General features: G+C 37.0%; 1 protein-coding gene across 5 annotated transcripts; it reads right to left on the bottom strand.

The window, feature by feature from the left end:
• Positions 1–1,251: 1,251 nt before the first annotated feature.
• ADAMDEC1 (ADAM like decysin 1) lies at positions 1,252–22,971 on the bottom strand. 5 transcript variants are annotated; one of them, XM_060101362.1, is made up of 14 exons: positions 22,664–22,971; positions 22,313–22,431; positions 21,679–21,755; positions 13,780–13,858; positions 12,285–12,361; positions 10,926–11,112; positions 10,688–10,747; positions 9,924–9,995; positions 9,260–9,429; positions 8,816–8,897; positions 7,971–8,101; positions 6,577–6,754; positions 3,455–3,538; positions 1,252–1,997 (listed from the first exon to the last, which is right to left on the bottom strand). In XM_060101362.1, exons 1-13 carry the CDS (start codon positions 22,749–22,751, stop codon positions 3,458–3,460), a joined length of 1,401 nt encoding a protein of 466 aa, XP_059957345.1. In that variant the 5' UTR covers positions 22,752–22,971; the 3' UTR covers positions 1,252–1,997; positions 3,455–3,457. The 5 variants fall into 5 exon arrangements, with proteins under 5 accessions (XP_059957345.1, XP_059957348.1, XP_059957350.1 ...); XM_060101365.1 differs by lacking the exon at positions 22,313–22,431 and having other exon boundaries at positions 22,664–22,733; XM_060101363.1 differs by lacking the exons at positions 1,252–1,997; positions 3,455–3,538 and adding an exon at positions 4,368–4,499.
• Between the last annotated feature and the right edge of the window lie 1,019 nt (positions 22,972–23,990).

Genomic DNA, 23,990 nt, shown 5'->3' with positions numbered 1-23,990 from the left:
TCCTTTGCTTTTGTGACTGCTAATTTTATGGGTAAACTTGACTGCTAATTTTATGGGTAAACTTGACTGCACCACGGGGTGTCATAAGGTTCAGTAAAGCAGATTCCTCCTCAAGGTTGGTGGGCATCATCCAATCTGTTGAGGATCTGAGCAGAACAAAAGGTGGAGAAAAAAGAATTTTCCTGTTTTTTCTTCCTGCCTTCCTGCTTGAGCTGGGACACCTCATCTCAACTTCTACTGCCCTTGGACTGAATTACACCACCAGCTCTCCTGGCTCTCCAGATGGTGGATCTGGGGACTTCTCAGCCTTCATAATTGTGTGAGCGAATTCCTCACAACAAAATTCAATCTCTCTCTCTCTCTTACATAGGTAGGTAGATAGATAGATAGATAGATATAAATATAGATGTAGATATGTATTTATTTATCATATGTATATGATATCTATCATAAAGAGTGAGTAAATGTAAATATAGTATGTATGGTGTTTCTCTGGGGAGCTCTAATATAGGTTTTAATATAATGTATTTAATTATACATTTTTTACAGATTGGTTTTTTAGTAATGGCTGTGTTTTACAACCAATACTAGCTGTCTCCAGCATGCCACTGGCTATAATCCTTGCAGGTCAAGCAGTTTTACTATAAGAAGCCTCTATCTGAGCATGAGGTAGGGGAGAAATAAACCTAAAGAAACCCTTTTTCCTTGGAAGATTTGGGTGGGAGTTTGTATCAGACCAGTGGACAGTTGGGGATATTGACAAGTCCTGGCTGCAGCAGGGCTACCAGCAACATCAGATGTGCAGCTTCACTGTAACACTTGTAGTTACAAACCCACCAATAATATGGAAGCAAGGAAGGGGAAGACAGCCGACACCAGCAAGCAGGGCTTTCTGGAAGGTTGCTTGTTTCAAAACCTAATCTTTAGAAGTATGTTTAAGTTCCTCTTCTCCCAACCCAGGCATCAGTGGAAATGTGGGCAATTATTTTAATTGTTAAAAAGCGTTTAGAGAAACTTCAAAAAGAAGTCTAGTCTTCTGCGACTGGCCTTAAGTCGTTTCATTTTGGGCATTAAAATATGATGTGACCTTTTCCATCTCCATCACGATACCCAGCTCTCTGTGGCAATGCCGTCAAATGACCAGAGGGAAAATTGTCTAATTATGTGAGGCTTTAACGTCTAACACAGACCTACAGTGAAGCTAGAAAATATTCATTTTTGAAAATGACCACACAGAAAATCCTCAAAAAGTTTTGCTTTTATTCATTGACATTGTGGTTCATTAAGCCAATAGATGAATGAAGCATCCCTTGGTGGCTAAATTCCTGTGTAAGCAATGCAGACTTCTCCAGATTAATGTTAAATGTGATGGTGAAAGGATTACACATGACAAAATTAAAATGCTTAATAAGGGTCTTCCCTGGTGGCGCAGTGGTTGAGAGTCCACCTGCCAATGCAGGGGACACGGGTTCGTGCCCCGGTCCAGGGAGATCCCACATGCCACGGAGGGGCTAGGCCCATGAGCCATGGCCACTGAGCGTGCGCGTCCGGAGCCTATGCTCCGCAACGGGGGAGGCCACAACAGTGAGAGGCCCGCGTACTGCAAAAAAAAAAAAAAAAAAAAAAAGTGGGGTTAAAACACATGTCACTTGTCATTTTACAATTCTGAATTGAGCTGCATAATTCAGCAGAACATTTTGAGGTGTTTTAGTCAAAGGCTAATTTCTTTTGTTCTCCAAAGAGCAGAGCTAAACAACAGCTTCAGGGTCCTTAAAAATACACTAAAGATCAGGCTTAGAAAACATGCAGCTTCTCTAAATACATTTATTGACCTGTTGGCTGGAGTGGTAAAAATATAGGAAGCATAATGACAAGTGAAAAGCAAAATATGTCTCAGGACAACAGTGAGAATATGCAAGATTCCTGGCATGTTTAGATTTCTTGATTCTTGTCCTGGCAAGTAGCATCTCAATGAAGTGGATTTTTGGATTCATTCTCTGATCAAAAGAAAAAAGTTTGGAAGCCATGGTTATTATAAACTATAAAATATTATGTAATAATAATAAATATTTACAGAATTTTTAAAATGCTAACAACCCTACTGAAAGACAATATCATTAGCTTCATTTTACAGGTGAGAAAACTAATTAAATAACTTGGCTTAAAGTCCCTAGTTTTGGGAAGAACTAAGAAAAGAATTGAAGTTTCCTGAGTCCAAGTCCAATTTTCTTTCCATGATACTAAATTGCCAACCTTGCCCGGTAATGGGGCATGCCCACCTATCATTCCAAGCCCCTAAAGAGTTGAATGGATATTTTTTGTGATGCTATGCTTCTGATCTCTGTGACAGAGGAAGAAAATGGGCCTAATGTCTAGCATTCCCTGCAGAGTGGATCACACCAGGGGTTCAGCTGAGTGCAGTGATGCTTGGTGAGAGAATGAATGATGCTCCTCATCTTATGACCCTTCTGATCCTTTCCTTGAGGAAGTTATAGTCAGTGGGTTTTGAGTCGATTATTCCCTTTATAATCTCTCTGCAGTTTCCGTCCCAGAAAAGATTCAGGAAATTCAGGAAAGGGTGGGGATTTATAAGAATAACTCCTGGGCCTCCCTGGTGGCGCAGTGGTTGAGAGTCCGCCTGCCGATGCAGGGGATACGGGTTCGTGCCCCGGTCTGGGAGGATCCCATATGCCGCGGAGCGGCTGGGCCCGTGAGCCATGGCCGCTGGGCCTGCGCATCCGGAGCCTGTGCTCCGCAACGGGAGAGGCCACAACAGTGAGAGGCCCGCATACCGCAAAAAGAAAAAAAAAAAAAAAAAGAATAACTCCTTTAATATAATTTATCCTGAACCTTTCCCCTATTTATAACTTTTTGTTGTTGTTGCCATTTTTAGATTTGGAGACTGTTTTTCACTGAAAGGTATATATTCAGAACAATTAGGTTTCCTAGTCTAACTCATGTAGGAGTGTGTAAAACACAAAAATAAGTGAATTATGAATTATTGAGCCATTTTGAAGGGAATAAAATTGCTAAATCTTGTAGTGTGTTCTTAAATGTTATTTTCTGACTACCCTGCAAGTTTCAATGATCAGCACTTAAGAACAAAATTTGCTCTTCAATTGAGACCCTTTTACATAAAATTTTCTGTCATATTACTTTGTATTAAACTTATAACTATCTAATAGAAATTTATACAAATTTTAGCACAGATTTCAGCAGTCCTGATCTAATAGATGGTAAAGTAGCCACTCTTCTCATTACTATATTAGTATACACACAACTCTGAGTTACTTATGTTCATATTGATGGTATTTTTCATTTCTGAAACTGAGTCATTTAAAAAATGTAAAATAAATTGTGTTTTAGTGTATTGTAGAATTCAGTGTCACATCTTTCTTAAATCACATAGAAGTATGAAAATATTTGGAAACAAAGAAAGAAAAAAAAGTCTTACGTGTTATGGTTTATTGTTTTTTCCACAGTCAGCTTCAGGTTTTAACATACAGGTCATGGCCTCACAGCAAGGATTGGCACATTCCTTTAAAGCACACACACAATGCGAAAGTGGGTTCAAGTTTTTTTTTTCCTGTAGACTAGGTGCACAGAATTCTGGTACAAGATGACAGTGAAATTTCACTTTCTAAACTAAATTACTCTGCTATACAAATTCCAATGGAAATGACCAAGGAAATTTAATAATAGAAAAAATGCTGAGTAGTGAAAACTACCTCCTAAAAAGGACAAAAATAGAATTATCCAAGAATTATCCCAAATAAATTTGCCCACATGGTATTACATGTAAGTTAATTAAAAGTTCAAAGGACAATATTTCTATACTATTCAAACAGCTTGAAAATAGAGAAAAAAATTTTCTTAATCCTCAATTCATTTTACCACTCCTGCGTAATTTCTATAATGAGATTTGGTAATGAATATACACATACATACTATTCTTATTTATGAATACAAATGCAAAAACTTGAATAAAATATTAGTAAAACACTAGCTTATTAATATAACAACTCTATTACAAACTATGCAGGGTTTTATTGTCACCAAAAATGCAAGAATTTTGCAATGCAAAATTCTGTCAACCGTACAGAATAAAGTAATATAATCCATCATATTAAAAGGCTGAGGGGAGAAAACAACTAATATTATTGTGATAGATGGCAAAAATTAGTACAAATTAGGTAGCCATTATTTACTTATTTAAGTGTATATTAGTAAACTATGAACAGAGTTATGCATCATTATGATAAAGAAAATCTATCTGATGAATAGCAAAAATATATTCAATAATGTAAACTATAAGACAAGAATTATTTATAAGCTATGTAAAGCAACTATACTCCAATAAAAATTAATTTTAAAAATTACTCATAGGCTATATTTTAATGTAAATTCTGACAAATGCTATGAGTGAAAAAATCATGAAAGTATAATAATTGGAACATAAAATCACACTTTCATTATTCATATGTGGTACAATTCTTGACCTAGGAAAAAAAGAGAGGATCAACTCTAAAAACTTTGAATGAGTCACTAAGATAGCTGTTTAAGATAACAATAAAATAACGTCAAGAACACTAATAAATTAGAACCTAAATAAAAAAGAAAACATTACACATATTAATAGCAAAAAGAAAAAAATTGAAAATACTTCAAAATAAACTTTCAAAATGTGCAAGAACTGCATGAAGAACATTTTATATAACTTCCCTGAAAAACTTCAAAGGCAACTTGTCTTTTAAGACAATACTTAATATTGTGAAAATGCACTTAACACGTTTCAACCAGAATCTCAATTGTATTTGTGGACAGGTTGACAAAAAAAAAAAAATTACTGGGAGTTTTTAGAAGAATGAGCACTGAATAATTGCTATGTAAACACTGCAAAAAAAAAAGCCAGTGAAGAAATTTTCTATTAAAGATATTAAAGTGTGTTACATAGTTACAGTCATTAAAGTAGCATTCCGGTTGTGTGATAATATCTAGACAGACAGATAGAATTATTTTTTAAATCTAGAAAAATACCTGCATATGTACATAAAAATAATAAAATAGCATATAAGATCATGGAAAACTGGATTTTTCACTAAAGGATACTATATAAAGTATATATACACTACTTTTTAGATAAGAAAACAGTTGTTTAAAAATCCAGTTGTTCGTAAGCTCGAACTCTCTAACTCTGATTTTATTCAACTACAGAAGAAGAAAATCAACAAGATATGGAAACAGTATAGCAGTTGGATGATATACTTAAAGAATATTAGATATTATACATCATATATAGTAGTTTCTCTCTCTCCTCTCCTCCTCCCTTCCCTCTCTCTTTTTTTTTGTATGTGTGTCTGTATGTACTGAATACACGTTATTTACCTGCTGAAATTAGAAATACCAAAGATTGTGAACAACTTCAATGATCTTCCACCCAAGAAACCACATGGGAATGTAAGGAAGTAAGAATGAGATAAACATAAGTCTAACTTATTGTAAGGTATCACATCATTTGTAAAATTTCATTTCTCATTATAATTAAGAGAATATTTGCAAGATTCTTTATAAATGATTAAGTTGCACCATGTAAACTTTTAATATAATTCAATAGCTTAAAATTTCTGAATAAATAAACTCAGGCATAGAGAGATTACATGCCTTCCCCATTGTCACAGAGCCTCTTAAAGTAATGGATAAGTCTTGGGCTGCAGTAGGCTTCACCAATTGCTAGCTTTGTATCCTTGGATCTAGTTACTTAAATTTTCTGCATCTCACTTCTTTTCTAAATTGGGAAAATAACAAACCTATTTTGTAGATTTGTTGTGAGTAATAAGGAGATTGTGCTTATAAAAGCATTTTGCAGATTGACACATAACAATTCTCTTCAAATAGTAACTCATTTTCTTAATCTTAAAAGTAAAAGAAGATTGCTAAGAAAATAGAATGCTTTCTTTTAGAAACCTAATCTGGGATTGCTAGTAAACATTCTATCAGAGACATCCTTTAGAGTACACTGATGCCTTGAAGGGGTCAGATTTTTATGAAGATTAGCAGAAGTATAGTAATTATCTTAGACGTTCTATGTTAACCCATTTTCTACAGGTTTGTGTGATTTTTCTTTTTTCTGCTTCTGTTTTAATTTCTCCTCGTTCACACACTGGTTTGATGAGAGAAGGCCAGCTCTTTTTCTATAGAGAGAACTTACTTCTAGACTTTTAATTGTTATTGCTCAACAAATGATCAGCTGTGACTTTATGTGATTTAGGAATTTCTGACTAATATATCTAGGAAAGATCATAAGTGACATCTTATAGTTAATGATTTACTTCTTTACACTGAACTTCATACAGTCATGTCATAAGGGTATCCTGGCTTTGAAATGCTTTTCAAAAGATTACTAAAAGCAGTACTGAAAACAAGTGCAAGCCTACTTTTTACTAAGATGCCAAGTTTGTCTTTAAAAAGAATTTCCAAAAGAACATTTTAAAGGAAAAAAAAGAAAAAGAAAACAGTATAATTCTTATGCAACAATAACTCTTTAGTACATTTTTTAAACCGTGGGTATTTTCATACCTCAGGAGAGCCACAATCACAGACTTCTCCTACTTCCAGAAGTTGGTTCCCACACACTGGTTTTATCATCATATTTTTAGGAACCAGTGTTTGCAGCAAGCATCTTGGTTTTTGAGATAAAATATATTTTTTAAAATGTGAGCGACTGACTGTACTGAAATCCTTTGGGAATCTTGAACTGTAACCAGAAGAAAAATGAGAAATACCATGACACACAGTGATAAGTGAACATGATAATCTGACTTGTCTAACTATATTACGTAGTTCAGTGAAAATTCCAAATTTAGTATAAATGGACCATGTTATATGTGGAGCGTGATAGAGCATGCATACTATGCTGGTTGGAAAATTCTTTTCGTAGACACCCAGTTGTAGAGTTGGAAGAATTTAAATTCCCGTGTGGATTCACTTCTGTCCTAAAGGGCAGCAGTGATGAGCCTCGCCATTTGTTATCATTCACTCATCTCGCCGAGGGCTAAGAGGTAGCGATAATAACAATGAATAGTGAAAGGAAATAATTGCAGAATTAGAGGTTCTATGGACATATTTATCTTTCTATTTATGAACACTTCAAAAGCAAGGTATGTTTTTTCATTTTTCTATCCCAGGTCCTTGCAAAGTGCCTGGAATTAAAAGGCAACTATTAATAACATAAAAATGAATTGATTGGTGATGGGAATTTATCAGGATGTTGTCATCATCTTAATTAGATAAATATTTTTATTTTTATTTATTTATTTATTTATTTTTATTTTATTATTTTTTATTATTTTTTATTTTTTTTCTTTTTGCGGTATGCAGGCCTCTCACTGTCGTGGCCTCTCCCGTTGCGGAGCACAGGCTCCGGATGCGCAGGCCCAGCGGCCATGGCTCACGGGCCCAGCCGCTCCGCGGCATATGGGATCCTCCCAGATCGGGGCACGAACCCGTATCCCCTGCATCGGCAGGCGGACTCTCAACCACTGCGCCACCAGGGAGGCCCTTAGATAAATATTTTTAGAAAATATATTATTTTAAGCTAAAATTATTTTAAGTTAAAATAACATGGTCACTATACTTATAAACTCTTATCTTGGCATATTTGGAGATCTTAAATAATGAACTCTGCTAGCTAGTAAGTCCTATACATCAAGAAGCTGGAGGGTGGGGATTTCCCTGGCAGTCCAGTGGTTAAGGCTCTGTGCTTCCAATGCAGGGGCCACAGGTTTGATCCCTGGTCAGGGAACTAAAATCCCACAAGCTGTGAAGTGCGGCCAAAAAAAAAAAAGCTGGAGGGTGAATTAGCAGGAAACACAGCCGTACGTAAAAAAAATGTCCATCCAACTATATAGGCTGCATCTGAATTCTTTTAAGATTTAAGAAATATTTTTTTCTCTAGGGTGACAAGGGCTCACCTCAGATATTCATTCATCACACAACTCCCAGAGAGACACTTGGTGTTATATGGAACATCAGGCATACCGAGGACATGACCCAACTCATGTGCCACCACTCCTACAAGAGAGACACTATTCTTTCTCTTACCCTGGAAAAAAAAATAGAAATATCTATTACTTCTGATTTTATTCAGTTATTTGTTAATTTTTGCAAATGTTCAGTGTTACAAAAAATAGTTTGACAGATGAAAATTATTGAATCATTGAGCTTCTTCCCCTGTCATTGGTTATTGTAAATTGTTGCATAAACATTTGAAATGATTGCCTCCTGGGACTCTAACCATTGAGCCAGTGCTCAATCAATATTTGCTGAATTAATGATGAATTCTTGGTAAACCATGGTTAAATTATGATAACTCCATTCTTCATAAGAAGTATTAAAATACACCATAGTATGTACTCAAAGACCTCCAAAAACTATTGCCGTGATGCCTATGACATTGGTAGTGTTTGGCCATATGACACCAGCATGTACTTTGTCTGACCTTCCTGGACATAGATATTAGGGATGATTAATTTGAAGTTGCCTCGGGCCCCAGAGGGTACCTGGATTCCCTTTATGTCCCAGTCTTCCTGTTTTTACTCCCTAACACAAACTAAAGAATGAAACATCTGGGATGGTCAATGTAAAGAGATATTCTGTTTCATAATCCAAGGAATCTTCAGTGTAGTGATCTAGCAGGAGGTTCATTTCTACTTTTATTTACTGACTCAGCAAATGTACATTGTGCTAACTCTGAATAAGACATTGTGCTTGTCTTCCTGGAGGTTATAGAACCTCATGGAGCTATATTTTTACAAACCTCAATAACGGCAACAGACGATGGGGAGCACAAGGAATTCGAGGCTGCCAGTCCTGTAATTCGATTTTTGAAGCCAACTCCACTGTGTGAAAGTTACAGGTACATTGTCAGAATTTGAATCTTTGGAACCATCAGCTTTTTTCAACTATGTTTGAGATTTCCCTAGTTCCCCTACCCTTTTCATATTCATGAGGCCCCAGAAAAGCTTCTGCTGTTCTATAGCATTATAATGACCACAGTTGGCTATCCCACATCCAAGAGTCGATTTTAGTGTTCTGACATGGGTCTCCGATAATCTCACAGGTGAACTGCTATTAGTAGAACTTTAGGCTCTCTGATAACTGATCAGGGAGGTAGAATTGAACAGGAATCTCTGCCAAGAAACCTTTGGGATAACTATCTTCTCTGCCAAAATAGGCCTGGCCCTGTCCAGCGTGTGCTCACCTGAGTAGCTGAGCATGGTCATGGATCTTCATCTTCCCCAGGTTAGAACGATGCCAATTCAGAAAGTTGTTAAAGGTGACATCTGCGTTGGGTACCACCTTTATTTTATCACCATCAGACCAGATTTCCATACCTACCAAGACCACTTGAACATCTATGGTATTATAAATCTGTGGAAAGAACATTTTTCTTCATGAAAATGTTTGAGATTTCTTTTTTTTTAAGTTTTGATTGAAGTATAGTTGATTTACAATGTGTTAATTTCTGCTGTACAGCAAAGTGACTCAGATATATATATATATATATATATATATATATATATATATATATATATATATTATTTTTCATATTCTTTTCCATTATGGTTTATCCCAAGATATTGAATATAGTTTCCTGTGCTATATAGTAGGAGAGATTTCTTTAGTATTTTACTGACCACAAGTGATGGATAAATGTATCCGAATTTTGAAAACAGAAAACCTAGAAGTTGCCTTTGCTACAGTATATGTGATTTTACCTTGATGTTGTTGATCATTATCTGCTAAATTTCCCAAAACTGCTGGCCTTAAGCCATTGTGACTCTCCCAGCTCCTTATTTGGTGAACACATAGGGAAGCCCTAAGCTCCTGTGTGGAAATATATGTTTAGAGAACAAATATCTTACCACATTGAGTAGGTTTATCACATCAAACACAAAGCTTCTTATCAAAGTTACATTCCTATTATACATGTTATACTGTAAAACACAAAATGCAAAGAGTAATTAAAACCACAAATTAAAGTGAGGAAGCTGATGGGGTACAGGATTTTACATTCTAAGAAAAATTACACATTTCAATGTAAATAAATGTCTGTTCATTCCACGTCTATCTTACATAAGAATCTATTTCAACAAATTCTAATTCAAATGTAAGAAGTTTTTGGCAGGGGAACAATTTGGCATTCATATAAAATATCAATTCAAATTAAGTTGAATAAATCAAATTAATTTCAATGTTTTTAAACCAATTTAATATTATTAAAATTTGGTTATAAAGCAGTATTTGAGAGTTAGAAGCACAGATTCTAGTATTTTTGACCATATGAACATAATTTGTAAAGTATATATAGTTTTATGTCTATATGTATTATAGTGAGAACTTTAAAAAGATTTTAATAACCCATTCTTTTATGTTTCTAGTTATTGTGGTTGTTTTACTGTTGCTATCTGGCATTAAGTATATTTCCAATATCTGAATATTTTGGCAGAAGATTTTAAAGGGGGGGATGAATGACAACTATTTTTGACAAAACAGGTAGAACAGACAAGACAATCAGGTGGACAGGCTTTGTATTTACAGCTAGAATAGTTTATTGCTTGTGTCCGCTTGATAAGAGAACTTAAAAGTTGACTTAACTGGCCAAGAAGTACTTATATTTTGTACTCACAAAGGCATTATCCAGCACCAAAAAGAGATCGATGTATTTCTCAGCCTGAAGAAAGTCTTTCTTTACAAAGAGTGAAAGAACATTGTTAATATCTTCAACCTAAGAGATTAAAAAAGCTTACAAAGAGATTTAAATAAGTAAATAAGGGTTGGGCTTTACTCATACGAGTCATTGCTGGGTGCACGAGTATTTCATACATCATTGCTGAAATGAATGTTGGTCGGAAAGCTGCACTCACCTCCGGCCCTTTGAGTGACCTTGAGGTTCTAATAAGGCTCTGTTTCCCGCCAACATTTCTTACACCACAGGTGTGATTAGCTGGGTCTAGCTCCTCCTGGTTGTATACGAGGACAGCATGTTCTTCTTGGTCTGTGTTTTTCAGAGGCTTTATCATGTATCTCTGATTGTGATGTGTAAAGTATCCCCTGTGAGATACAGAGGCTCATATTTCAAGATTGTCTGCCAGAGTCACATCCACTGACCAGAGTGGAGGGATACCTCTCCCTGAATCCCAAGATCACACATAGAGTTTTCATTTGTAGGCCTTGCAGCTAACTTTTGCTAACATAAGTTATACTCAGTATTTATCAATACTAAAACAGAGCCTATTTTAATTACCTAGAGAATTCTGAACAAGATGTATTAAGATGAAGCTATCCCAAAGAATTTGGAATTTACACCATAGTTTATTTTCATACTTAGCAAATATTTCTTGGCAGGTCCCAGGCATATAATGGAAAATGCAGTAAAGGCATGTTTAGAATACCAAGAACCCCAGAAGAGAGAAAGTATGATGAGCAGATCAGCCAGAGGAACAGTTTGTAATTAGTATTAACTTAAAGATTTTCTCTTCTTAGAAGGAAAATTAGTTCAGAAATACAAAGTAAATCCATATGATAGAATATTAGAAAGCCAACACAGTTGTTAAAAATTACATCTATGAAGGTATTTTATGATCTGGTAAAAGGCTTATGATGTCATGTGGTATGTCCCAGGTTGGCAGAAGAATCATGTATATTTTATTTCATATTTCAATCATGTAAAATATATATTTGTCTATATGCATAAAAGGCAGCAACCATGACAATATTAATAATAGCGATACTCAGAGGTAAAATTTTATGGTGGATATTTTTGTATTTGTGCTTTCTCACACTTTACAAATTTCCCCTAATTGGCAAGAATTACTTTAGTAAACAGAAATACCACACACACACACACACATACCCATACACACAAACTTCTAAAAATTATGTTCAACCATGACATTTGCAGGGTAGAATCCTTAAGAAACTGAAACAGGTGGTTTTGGGAAGTGAGTGGTAGAGTGGGTGATAAACATGAAAATGGATCCTGATATCATCAAGCTCCAGAATGTAGTACTTGTTTAAAAATTGCTAACTTTAACTTTTACTAGAACTGCAGATAATGAGTGCAAGGATGATACATTATTCTTCACTTTAACCACATATATTCAACATTTTATCAATGGAGACAATTTTACCAAGATAGTAAGAAGATATGGTGTTCAGAAAGACTCAATTTTGTGTAACAAAATGGTGCTTGATGTTTAACATTTTTTGCAAGTGGCACTCACCTCAGCCCATCACAAGTAGAAATGCTGGCAACAGAATCCTTTTCATTTAGGACGTGTCCTTTAAAGTAGCAGTGTTCCTAAGGTTGGAAAAAATGTGTTTATTTTTTGTAACTACAAAAATAAACATATCACAGTTGTGTTGAAAGCTCTTAATCTTGAATATGTAGGAAAGTTCTTCAAGTAGTGGCTGTGGCCAGACCAGTTCCCAGAAACAAAAACATTGAGAACCTCAGAGGTTTCATGAACTACTCCATGGGGAATTTGAATCTAAATGGACTCATGGCAAGAGTGGATGCTGCATTTGAGAAGTAGCCAGTTCCCCCATGGGATCTATAGCACTCCCCAAGAGCTCTCAGGTTTGAGTGTCAACTTTTGAGAATTTAGTTCCCTTGTGCAAGCTCCACTGTGCATCCCATATCAATAAAATGAGGTATTCATTTTTCCAGATTCTAGAGTCCTCAAGGGGCCACACCACCACTCCCGAGCCCCTCAGACTAACTGGTCCAACTCATTATTTTAACTAGTGTGTTAGTGGCATCCCTTTACCAGCATCCAAAGCCCAAAGAATTTGTCTACAACTAGAGATACACACATGGTTGGCGCTTCGTAGAAGCAAAGTAGTGGGTCACTTATGTAGAATGATCCAAGAAAGCTAATGAATAAACTCTTGCTGAGAATAAACTGACTTGCCTCAGGGCCTGAAAATCCATATGTGTCTTTCTTTCCTTTGTAAGAAACCTTGTCATCATAAACATTTTCTTATAGACGACTTGGAAAAGGTATCACATTAAGATATCACTGGCCATTCACACTTGAGCATGAATAAATTTATCAGATATTTTCCCCAGAGGTCAATGTTAGCAACAATCCAGACATCCATGAAATGAGAGTCTTGACTTGAGAAGGGAATGGAGAGTCATTCTGTGGCATAAGTCTTGTCTGTTTTTTTATAGAAACAGATGTTTGGGGCACCATGGAGGGTGGCTCTGAGAAACTCGCTTAGCTTGGTAATACTCTATGAATGAGTCTTTTTATATTCTCTTCCTGTTTTTCCCTTGGCCTTGATTCTCTATGTCTGATATCTACACCTTGGCGTTATTCATATGATGGTAGTTTAACCAGATAAAAAATTATATTAATTAAACAATTGATATACCTTTGCTGATCTCAGGATAAATGCATATATCATTAGAAAACAGTAAACAGCGACATGACCTTTCAAGTACCTAGGGGACAATATTTCTAACCTATTGATAAGATGGTTTAGGGGAAAGCAGACTTTTGGTTGCTTCTAAAAATGCAACACTTGGAAGCCTCCTACTACTCCTATCTTTTAAAAAAGATACAATTTTTTTCATCTGTTATCTCATTGGTCTTAGATGATCACCCTGTTTTCAAGTCCTTTAATTTTTTTTTAAGTTGCCCTTGAACCTATGAATCTTATGATGTAAGCAGCAGATCCAAGTAAGAGTCCCAGAAAGCATTCGGAACCTACCATGTTCTGAGGGCTTGTTGTGATTTTCTCTCCTCTGGGTGAGTAATATGTTTCAAGATAGTCTGGCCCCAGGAGATGCCTGTAGAGAGCAGAAAGCTGCATGATACTCTCATGGTGGTAATAAAGGCTAATATTCCTGTAAGATCATCAGTACTAAAGGAATGATAATGTCTACAGTGAGAAAGAGCTGGCATTCTGACCACTGGTCCTTTTCCAACATCAGAAGTCTGCTCCTGAAGCAAATCAAAGCATTAGTTATACCTCTTAGATCTGAGGAAATAAATACCCTGAAATACTTTTCTGATAGAAAAATCACATAGGAATTTTTCTACCTTCAAATGGATTATTTTGGGATTCTTTGAACCAAGGATCTAGCCTCCAAAGGATCTCTGTAGGGTGTTGGGTCGTAAATACACATGAAGGACCACTGCATTCAGGGAGAAGTTTACTGACTATTATAGAACTTGGTGGAGCCCCATACCCTGGGATCTATCTCAAACTTGTGTGCCCTGAATGAGCATTAGATATATGTTATTATAAAAGTAATGGAGGAGAGAACCTTCAAGATGACAGAGGAGTAAGGTGGGGAGATCACCTTCCTCCCCAAAAGTACATCAAAAATACATCTACATGTGGAACAACTCCTACAGAACACCTACTGAACGCTGGCAGAAGACCTCAGACTTCCCAAAAGGCAAGAAACTCCCCATGTACCTGGGTAGGGCAAAAGAAAAAAAAACTGAGACAAGAATAGGGATAGGACCTGCACTTCTGGAAGGGAGCTGTGAAGGAGGAAAAATTTCCACACACTAGGAAGTCCCTTTGCAGGCAGAGACTGTGTGTGGCAGAGGGGGGAAGCTTCAGAGCCACGGAGGAGAGCACAGCAATGGGTGCAGAGGGCAAAGTGGAGAGATTCCTGCAAAGAGGATCAGCGCCGACCAGCACTCACCAGCCTGAGAGGCTTCTCTGCTCACCCGCCAGAGTGGGTGAGGGCTGGGAGCTGAGGCTCTGGCTTCGGAGTTCAGACCCAAGGGAGAGGACTGGGGTTGGCTGCATGAACACAGCCTGAAGGGGGCTAAGTGTGCCACAGCTGTCTGGGAAAAAGTCTGGAGCTGCCTAAGAGTCAATAGGCCACTGTATTGGGGTGCACGAGGAGAGGAGATTCAGAACACCACCTAAATAACCTTCAGAGATGGGCGCAAGCCACAGCTATCAGTGCAGACCCCAGAGATTGGCTTGAGATGCTAAGGCTGCTGCTGCTGCCACCAAGAAGCCTGTGTGTGCAAGCACAGGTCACTATCCACACCTCCCCTCTTGGGAGCCTGTGCAACCCGCCACTGCCCAGGTCCGGTGATCCAGAGACAATTGCCCTGGGAGAACATATGGCGCACCTCAGGCTGGTGCAATGTCACACCGGCCTCTGCCACTGCAGGCTCGCCCTGCATTCCATACCTCTCCCACCCCCTGGCCTAAGTGAGCCAGAGTCCCCAAATCAGCCGCTCTTTAATGCCCTCCTGTCTGGATGAAGAAGAGTTACCAGAGGGTGACCTACATGCAGAGGCAGGAACAAATCCAAAGCTGAACCCCAGGAACTGTGTGAACAAAGAAGAGAAAGGGAAATTTCTCTGTGCAGCCTCAGGGGCAGCGTATTAAATCTCTGCAATCAACTTGATGTACCCTGCATCTGTGGAATACCTGAATACAAAACTAATCATTCCAAAATTGAGGTGGTGGTCTTTAAGAGCAAGTATAGACTTGGGGTTTGCTGTATGTGACTGACTAGTTTCTGATTTTTATGTTTATCTTAGTATAGTTTGTAGTGCTTCTTATCATTGGTGGATTTGTTTATTGGTTTGGTTGCTCTCGTCTTTTTCTTTTTTAATTAAAAATTTTTAATTTAATATCTTTTTATTTTAATAACTTTATTTTACGTGTTCTTTTCTTTCTTTCTTTTCTCCCCTTTCTTCTGAGCCATGTGGCTGAGAGGGTCTTGGTGCTCCAGCCGGGTCTCAGACCTGAGCTGGGAGACACGAGTTCAAGACATTGGACCACCAGAGACCTCCCTGCCCCTCATAGATACTATATCAATCGGTGAGAGCTCCCCCAGAGATCTCCATCTCAACACTAAGACCCGGCTCCACTCAACGACCAGCAAGCTACAGCACTGGACACCCCATGCCAAACAACTGGCAAGACAGGAACACAACATCACCCATTAGCAGAGAGGCTGCCTAAAATAATAATAAATTCACAGACACCCCAAAACACACCACTAGATGTGGTCCTGCCCACCAGAAAGACAAGATCCAGCCTTATCCACCAGAGCACAGGCACCAGTCCCCTCCACGAGGAGCCTACACAAGCCACTGAAACAACCTTACCCACTGGGGGCAGACACCAAAAACAATGGGAACTACGAACATGCAGACTGTGAAAAGGAGACCCCAAACACAGTAAGTTAAGCAAAATGAGAAGACAGAGAAATACACAGCAGATGAAGGAGCAAAGTAAAAACCCACCACACCAAACGAAGAGAAAATAGGCAGTCTACCTGAAAAATAATTCAGAGTAATGATAGTAAAGATGATCCAAAATATTGGAAATAGAATGGAGAAATACAAGAAACATTTAACAAGGACCTAGAAGAACTAAAGAGCAAAGAAACAATGATGAACAACAGAATAAATGGAATTAAAAATTCTCTAGAAGGAATCAATAGCAGAATAACTAAGGCAGAAGAACGAATAAGTGAGCTGGAAGTACAATAGTGGAAATAACTGCCACAGAGCAGAATAAAGAAAAAAGAATGAAAAAAATTGAGGACAGTCTCAGAGACCTCTGGGGCAACATTAAACACAACATTCAAATTATAGGGGTCCCAGAAGAAAAAGAAAGAGACTGAGAAAATATTTGAAGAGATTATAGTTGAAAACTTCCCTAATATGGGAAAGGAAATAGTTAATCAGGAAGTGCAGAGGCCCATACAGGATAAATGCAAGGAGAAACACGCCAAGACACATATTAATCAAACTATCAAAAATTAAATACAAAGAAAAAATGTTAAAAGCAGCAAGGGAGAAGCAACAAATAACATAGGCGGGAATACCGATAAGGTTAACAGCTGATCTTTCAACAGAAACTCTGCAAGCCAGAAGGGAATGGCAGGAGATATTTGAAGTGATGAAAGGGAAAAGCCTATAACCGAGATTACTCTATCCAGAAAGGATCTCATTCAGATTCGATGGAGAAATTAAAATCTTTACAGGCAAGCAAAAGCTAAGAGAAGTCAGTACCACCAAACCAGCTTCACAACTAATGCTAAAGGAATTATCTAGGCAGGAAACACAAGAGAATGAAAAGACCTACAAAAACAAACGCAAAACAATTAAGAAAATGGTAAAAGGAATATACATATCTATAATTACCTTAAATGTAAATGGATTAAATGCTCCAACCAAAAGACATCAACTGGCTGAATGGATACAAAAACAAGACCCGTATATATGCTGTCTACAAGAGACCCATTTCAGACCTAGGGACACATACTGACTGAAAGTGAGGGGATGGAAAAAGATATTCCATGTAAATGGAAATCAAAAGAAAGCTGGAGTATCAATTGTCATGTCAGACAAAATAGACTTTAAAATAAAGACTATTACAAGAGGCAAAGAAGGACACTACATAACGATCAAGGGATCAATCCAAGAAAGAAGACATAACAATTGTACATATTTTTGCACCCAGCATAGGAGCATCTCAATACATAAGGAAAATACTGACAGCCATAAAAGGGGAAATCGACAGTAACACAATCATAGTAGGGGACTTTAACACCCCACTTTCACCAATGGACAGATCATCCAAAATGAAAATAAATAAGGAAACACAAGCTTTAAATGATACATTAAACAAGATGGACTTAATTGATATTTATAGGACATTCCATCCCAAAACAACAGAATACACATTCTTCTCAAGTGCTCATGGAACATTCTCCAGGATAGATCATATCTTGGGTCACAAATCAAGCCTTGGTAAATTTAAGAAAATTGAAGTCATATCAAGTATGTTTTCCAACCACAATGCTACGAGACTAGATACCAATTACAGGAAAACAACTGTAAAAAGTACAAACACATGGAGGCTGAACAATGCACTACTAAATATCCAACAGATCACTGAAGAAATCAAAAGGAAATCAAAAAACACCTAGAAACAAATGACAATGAAGACACGACCACCCAAAACCTATGGGATGCAGCAAAAGCAGTTCTAAGAGGTAAATTTATAGCAATACAATCCTACTTCAAGAAATAAGAAGAATCTCAAACAACCTAACGTTACACCTAAAGCAATTAGAGAAAGAAGAACAAAAACCCCCAACATTAGCAGAAGGAAAGAAATCATAAAAATCAGATGAGAAATAAATGAAAAAGAAAGAAGGAAACAACAGCAAGGTTCAATAAAACTAAAAGCTGGTTCTTTGAGAAGATAAACAAAACTGATAAACCACTAGCAAGACTCCTCAAGAAAAAAAGGGAGAAGAGTCAAATCAACTGAATTAGAAATGAAAAAGGAGAAGTAACAACTGACCCTGCAGAAATACAAAGAATCATGAAGGATTACTATAAACAATTGTATGCCAGTAAAATGGACAACCTGGAAGAAATGGACAAATTCTTAGAAAAGCACAACCTTCCGAGACTGAACCAGGAAGAAATAGAAAATGTAAACACCAATCACAAGCATAGAAATTGAGACTGTGATTAAAAATCTTTCAACAAACAACAGCCCAGGACCAGGTGGCTTCACAGGTGAATTCTATCAAACATTTAGAGAAGAGCTTACTCCCATCCTTCTCAAACTTCCAAAAAATTGCAGAGGAACTAACACTCCCAAACTCATTCTACGAGGCCACCATCACCCTGATACCCAAACCAAAGACGTCACAAAAAAAGAAAACTAGAGGGCAATATCACTGATGAACATAGATGCAAAAATCCTCAAGAAAATATTAGCAAACACAATCCAACAGCACATTAAAAGGATCATACACCATGATCAAGTGCGGTTTATTCCAGGAATGCAAGGATTCAATATATGCAAATCAATCAATGTGAGACACCATATTAAAAAATGGAAGGATAAAAGCCATATGATATTCTTAATAGATGTAGAAACAGCTTTCGACAAAATTCAACACCTATTTATGATAAGAACCCTCCAGAAAGTAGGCATAGAGGGAACTTACCTCAACAAAGTAAAGGCCATATATGACAAATCCACAGCCAACATCATTCTCAATGGTGAAAAACTGAAAGCATTTCCACTAAGATCAGGAACAAGATAAGGTTGCCCACTCCCACCGCTATTATTCAACATAGTTTTGGAAGTTTTAGGCACAGCAATCAGAGAAGAAAAGGAAATAAAAGGAATCCAAATCGGAAAAGAAGAAGTAAAGCTGTCACTGTTTGCAGATGACATGATACTATACAATGAGAATCCTAAAAGATGCCACCAGAAAACTACTAGAACTAATCAATGAATTTGGTAAAGTTGCAGGATCCAAAATTAATGCACAGAAATCTCTTGCATTACTATACACTAATGATGAAAATCTGAAAGAGAAATTAAAGAAACACTCCCATTTACCATTGCAACAAAAAAGAATAAAATACCTAGGAATAAAACTATCTAAGGAGACAAAAGACCTGTATGCAGAAAACTATAAGACACTGATAAAACATATTAAAGATGTTACAAACAGATGGAGAGATATACCGTGTTCTTGGACTGGAAGAATCAACATTGTGAAAATGACTATACTACACAAAGCAATCTACAGATTCAGTGCAATCCCTATCAAATTACCAATGACGTTTTTCACATAACTAGACAAAAAAAATTCACAAGTAGTGTTGAAACACAAAAGTCCCTGAGTAGCCAAAGCAATCTAAAGAAAGAAAAATGGAGCTGGAGGAATCAGGCTCCCTAACTTCAGACTATACTACAAAGCTACAATAATCAAGACAGTATGGGACTGGCACAAAAGCAGAAAGATAGATCAATGGAACAGGATAGAAAACCCAGAGGTAAACCCATGCACATATGGTCACCTTATCTTTGGTAAAGGAGGCAAGAATATACAATGGAGAAAAGACAGCCCCTTCAATAAGTGGTGCTGGGAAAACTGGACAGCTACATGTAAAAGAATGAAATTAGAACACTCCCTAACACCATACACAAAAATAAACTCAAATTGGGTTAAAGACCTAAATGTAAGGCCAGACACCATCAAACTCTTAGAGGAAAACATAGGCAGAAGACTCTATGACATAAATCACAGCAAGATCCTTTTGACCCACCTCCTAGAGAAATGGAAAGAAAAACAAAAATAAACAAATGGGACCTAATGAAACTTAAAAGCTTTTGCAAAGCAAGGGAAGCCATAAACAAGATGAAAAGACAACCCTCAGAATGGGAGAAAATATTTAGAAACGAAGCAACTGACAAAGGGTTAATCTCCAAAATATACAAGCAGCTCATGCAGCTCACTATCAAAAAAACAGACAACCCAATCCAAAAATGGGCAGAAGACCTAAATAGACATTTGTCCAATGAAGATATACAGATTTCCAACAACACATGAAAGGATGCTCAACATCACTAATGATTAGAGAAATGCAAATCAAAACTACAATGAGGTATCACCTCACACCAGTCAGAATGGCCATCGTCAAAAAATCTACAAACAATAAATGCTGGAGAGAGTGTGGAGCAAAGGGAACTCTCTTGCACTGTTGGTGGGAATGTAAATTGGTACAGCCACTATGGAGAACAGTATGGAGGTTCCTTAAAAAACTAAAAATAGTACTACCATACGACCCCGCAATCCCACTACTGGGCATACACCCTAGAAAACCATAATTCAAAAAGTGTCATGTACCACAATGTTCATTGCAGCTCTATTTACAGTAGCCAGGACACGGAAGCAATCTAAGTGTCCATCGACAGATGAATGGATAAAGAAGATGTGGCACATATATATAATAGAATATTACTCAGCCATAAAAAGAAATGAAATTGAGTTATTTGTAGTGAGGTGGATGGACATGGAGTTTGTCATACAGGGTGAAGTAAGTCAGAAAGAGAAAAACACCATATGCTAACACATATATATGGAATCTAAAAATAAATAAATAAATAATGGTGCTGAAGATCCTAGGGGCAGGACAGGAATAAAGATGCAGACGTAGAGAATGGAGTTGAGGACACGGGGAGGGGGAAGGGTAAGCTGGGATGAAGTGAGAGAGTGGCATGGACATATATACTCTACCAAACGTAAAATAGATAGCTAGTGGGAAGCAGCCGCATAGCACAGGGAGATCAGCTTGGTGCTTTTGACCACCTAAGATGGGTGGGATAGGGAAGTTGGGAGGCAGACACAAGAGGGAGGGGATATAGGGATATATGTATACATATAACTGATTCACTTTGTTATACAGCTGTAACTATCACACCATTGTAAAGCAATTATACTCCAATAAAGATGTTTAAAAAAAAATAAAAATGCTTTACAGAACAACAACAACAAAAAGTAATGGAAAGTCACATCAAAGGTTTCAGTTTATCTGGGTGGAAATTATTCTCAGTAAATTCCAAAAGCAGTAGGGAATCAAGTCATTTGTGCAACTCTCTTTGTTTTACTTTTTGCATATAATTTCCTAGGGAAACATCAAACTTCTTAGATAATATTAACACCACCTATTAGCATCTAATGCTCAATATGCTTCATGTCTTCTATTTCAAATTACAGTATATAGAGTCTCAAGAAGATTTATTTTTCCACATTCTCTTAGGTATAATCCAGTGATTAGACTTGCAGGAAATACAACTTACTTGGCTTTTTGTAGGCAAAGAATGACTTCTTCTCCATTTAATATCATCTGATACTGAAGTTCAGGTTCATATCTTTCCTAAAAATATTTAATAATATAATGATAATTTATATTTATGAGTCTACCTAAAGTAATTATAATGATACAGGTAGCTGTATAGAATAATAATTACAAATGTAATAGTCAGAAAGTTAATATCTATAATACATTTTTTAAATCTTATTAATTAATGAGATAATATGATTTCTCTATTATAGACAAAAGGCAATTCAGTGGGGCCAGGGGGTGAGGGTAGGGAGAAGACATGGGTTTGGTGGGCTTCGCAAGTAATATCTCCTCCTAGAAATACTGCCGTCTGTCCTCCTTTTTTTTTGTTCCCCCCACAGACTTGGAGAAACACCCAAACTGTTTTATTTTTTCTGATCCAGTGTGGGAGTTAACTCCCTTCCTGCTGCTTAATTGTAAAAGCATTTAGAGAATCCTATGCCCTCTCCTGGGCAAAGGGGAACATTCGTGTAAATGGGCTTCAAGACTGAACTACTAGATGTTGACTGTGACATCACTTCTACTAGTAAAAAGGTCCTTTACTGTCTCTTTAGTTGACAGCAAAATCCCACAGTCATCCCACTGCTTACCTCTTTGCCATGTTTCTCTGTCTGGTTGTTCTGTATCTCTCCTTTGTGTAAAATGTGTAGTTTTTTAGGACGAACTACTTCATAGGGCTGTAGTTCAGAAGTCTGCTTTATGGCTATTGCTAGAGAAAGAGAGGTAATACTGACAAAATATTTAAAGGTTTTTGTTGGTTGGTTTCTTGAAACTGAGTGGAAGACAATTTCCATTGAGAAGGGAAATATTGAGAAGAACAAGTTACTCCTCCAGTTCAGCTTTGATAACCAAGAATTTTTCTTTAGTTTTCTCTCCCTATTCTGGAAAGATGTGACAATGATGAAACAATTCTTTGGAACTGTCAATATATTAGTACTTACCTTGAGCTTGAACGATGAGCCAGAGGGTGGGAAGCAGGACCAAAGACATGCTGGCTACTGTAGGGAGCTGAGACGTCCCACACACCATGAAGAGTTGGTCCCCCCAGCTATCCAGTTTGATCTTCCCCTACTTCTCTTTACAAATTGGAAAAAAAAAAAAAAAAAGCTAAAAACCTCAAACCTTCTTTGGGAGATTGAGGAATGTTTCCTAATGACACAGGGAAGTTGCTAAGAGATTGCAGTGTCAAGATCGTGAGAATGTTCCTCATTTATGAGAGGTGTTTATGTCTGTGGTTACAGCTTAAGGAGTCACATCTGGACAGCTGCTTGGCCCCGGTGCTCCTATAGTAGTGGGAAAGTACCAACTGAGACTGAGATGTGTGTGCATATATTTGCATATTCATTAAGTTCAGCCATTGCTCATGCCGTTCGGTAATGTTGTAGAAATTGATCCATACAGTTAGAAAATACTTCAGTAGTCTGTACATATTTTGAAAAATTGGCACAGAGAAAACAATCTGTAAAACAAGCACCAGGCAAAGTTTTATAAGCTAGGATATAATTTCTCTGACCCTCACTTTCCTTATCTGTGAAAAGGGGATGATGATAACGCTACCTACTCTAAGTTTCTTATAAAGTTCATACAAGGTAACACACACACATGCACGCACACACACACGTAAAACTATAAGGAAATGTGCAAATGTAAATTCTCTTGATAGTGCTAGCCTCAAATTATACTGCATATAAAGTATTTTTGAAACGCACTTTGAGTTCTACTGAAGGAAAATAACTATTTTTCTGATTACAAAAATAATACACTTTCATGGTCATAAGCATCAAATCAGTATACTAAGGAAAAAAGTTGGTCGCCCAACAGCAAGAAGTGACTTCTGTTAACATTTTGACAACTTATTTTCATCTCTCTTCCATGCACTAGTAAAAGGAAGGAAAGGAAAAGAAAAGAAAAGGAAATTAAACTTTATAAACTATAGTTCTTACTGTAGAAAAGGTTTGGGGAACCTGTTAATTTTTGCGTAGCATTATAGCATAAACATTGTCATCCTATTGTATATTAATATGTTATTTTAATGACTTTAGAATATTGCCTTGCGTGTTATGTTTTATATGTCGCTATTTGTGTATATTTCTATGATTGAATTTCTGATTACTTCTTTTGGATAACTTACTAGAAATGGTATTATTTAGTTAAAAAGGTAGAACAATTTGAGCTTCTTGGTATACATTGATCTGGTAATTCTCAGAGAATTAGCTCCAAATTACACCCCCACTTGCAGAGTTTTCCCAATCTAAAAATCTATGCTCT

The sequence above is a fragment of the Mesoplodon densirostris genome, chromosome 6 (genome assembly GCF_025265405.1).
Source record: "Mesoplodon densirostris isolate mMesDen1 chromosome 6, mMesDen1 primary haplotype, whole genome shotgun sequence".
In the NCBI taxonomy this organism is placed as follows: Eukaryota; Metazoa; Chordata; class Mammalia; order Artiodactyla; family Ziphiidae; genus Mesoplodon; species Mesoplodon densirostris.
Note: the sequence above shows the minus strand (reverse complement) of the source record. Positions and strands in the feature narration are given on the sequence as shown.

Excerpts from the sequence above, each read along its gene's own strand:
- ADAMDEC1 (XM_060101362.1), bottom strand. The coding sequence starts at position 22,751 with ATGGTGTGTGGGACGTCTCAGCTCCCTACAGTAGCCAGCATGTCTTTG. Across the intron at positions 8,102-8,815 it reads CGTCTGTTGCCGTTATTGAG|GGTAAGAGAAAGAATAGTGT; the intron begins GTTTGTAAAAAT and ends TTTTTTTTCCAG. Across the intron at positions 3,539-6,576 it reads GTGATTGTGGCTCTCCTGAG|GAATGTGCCAATCCTTGCTG; the intron begins GTATGAAAATAC and ends TGTGCTTTAAAG.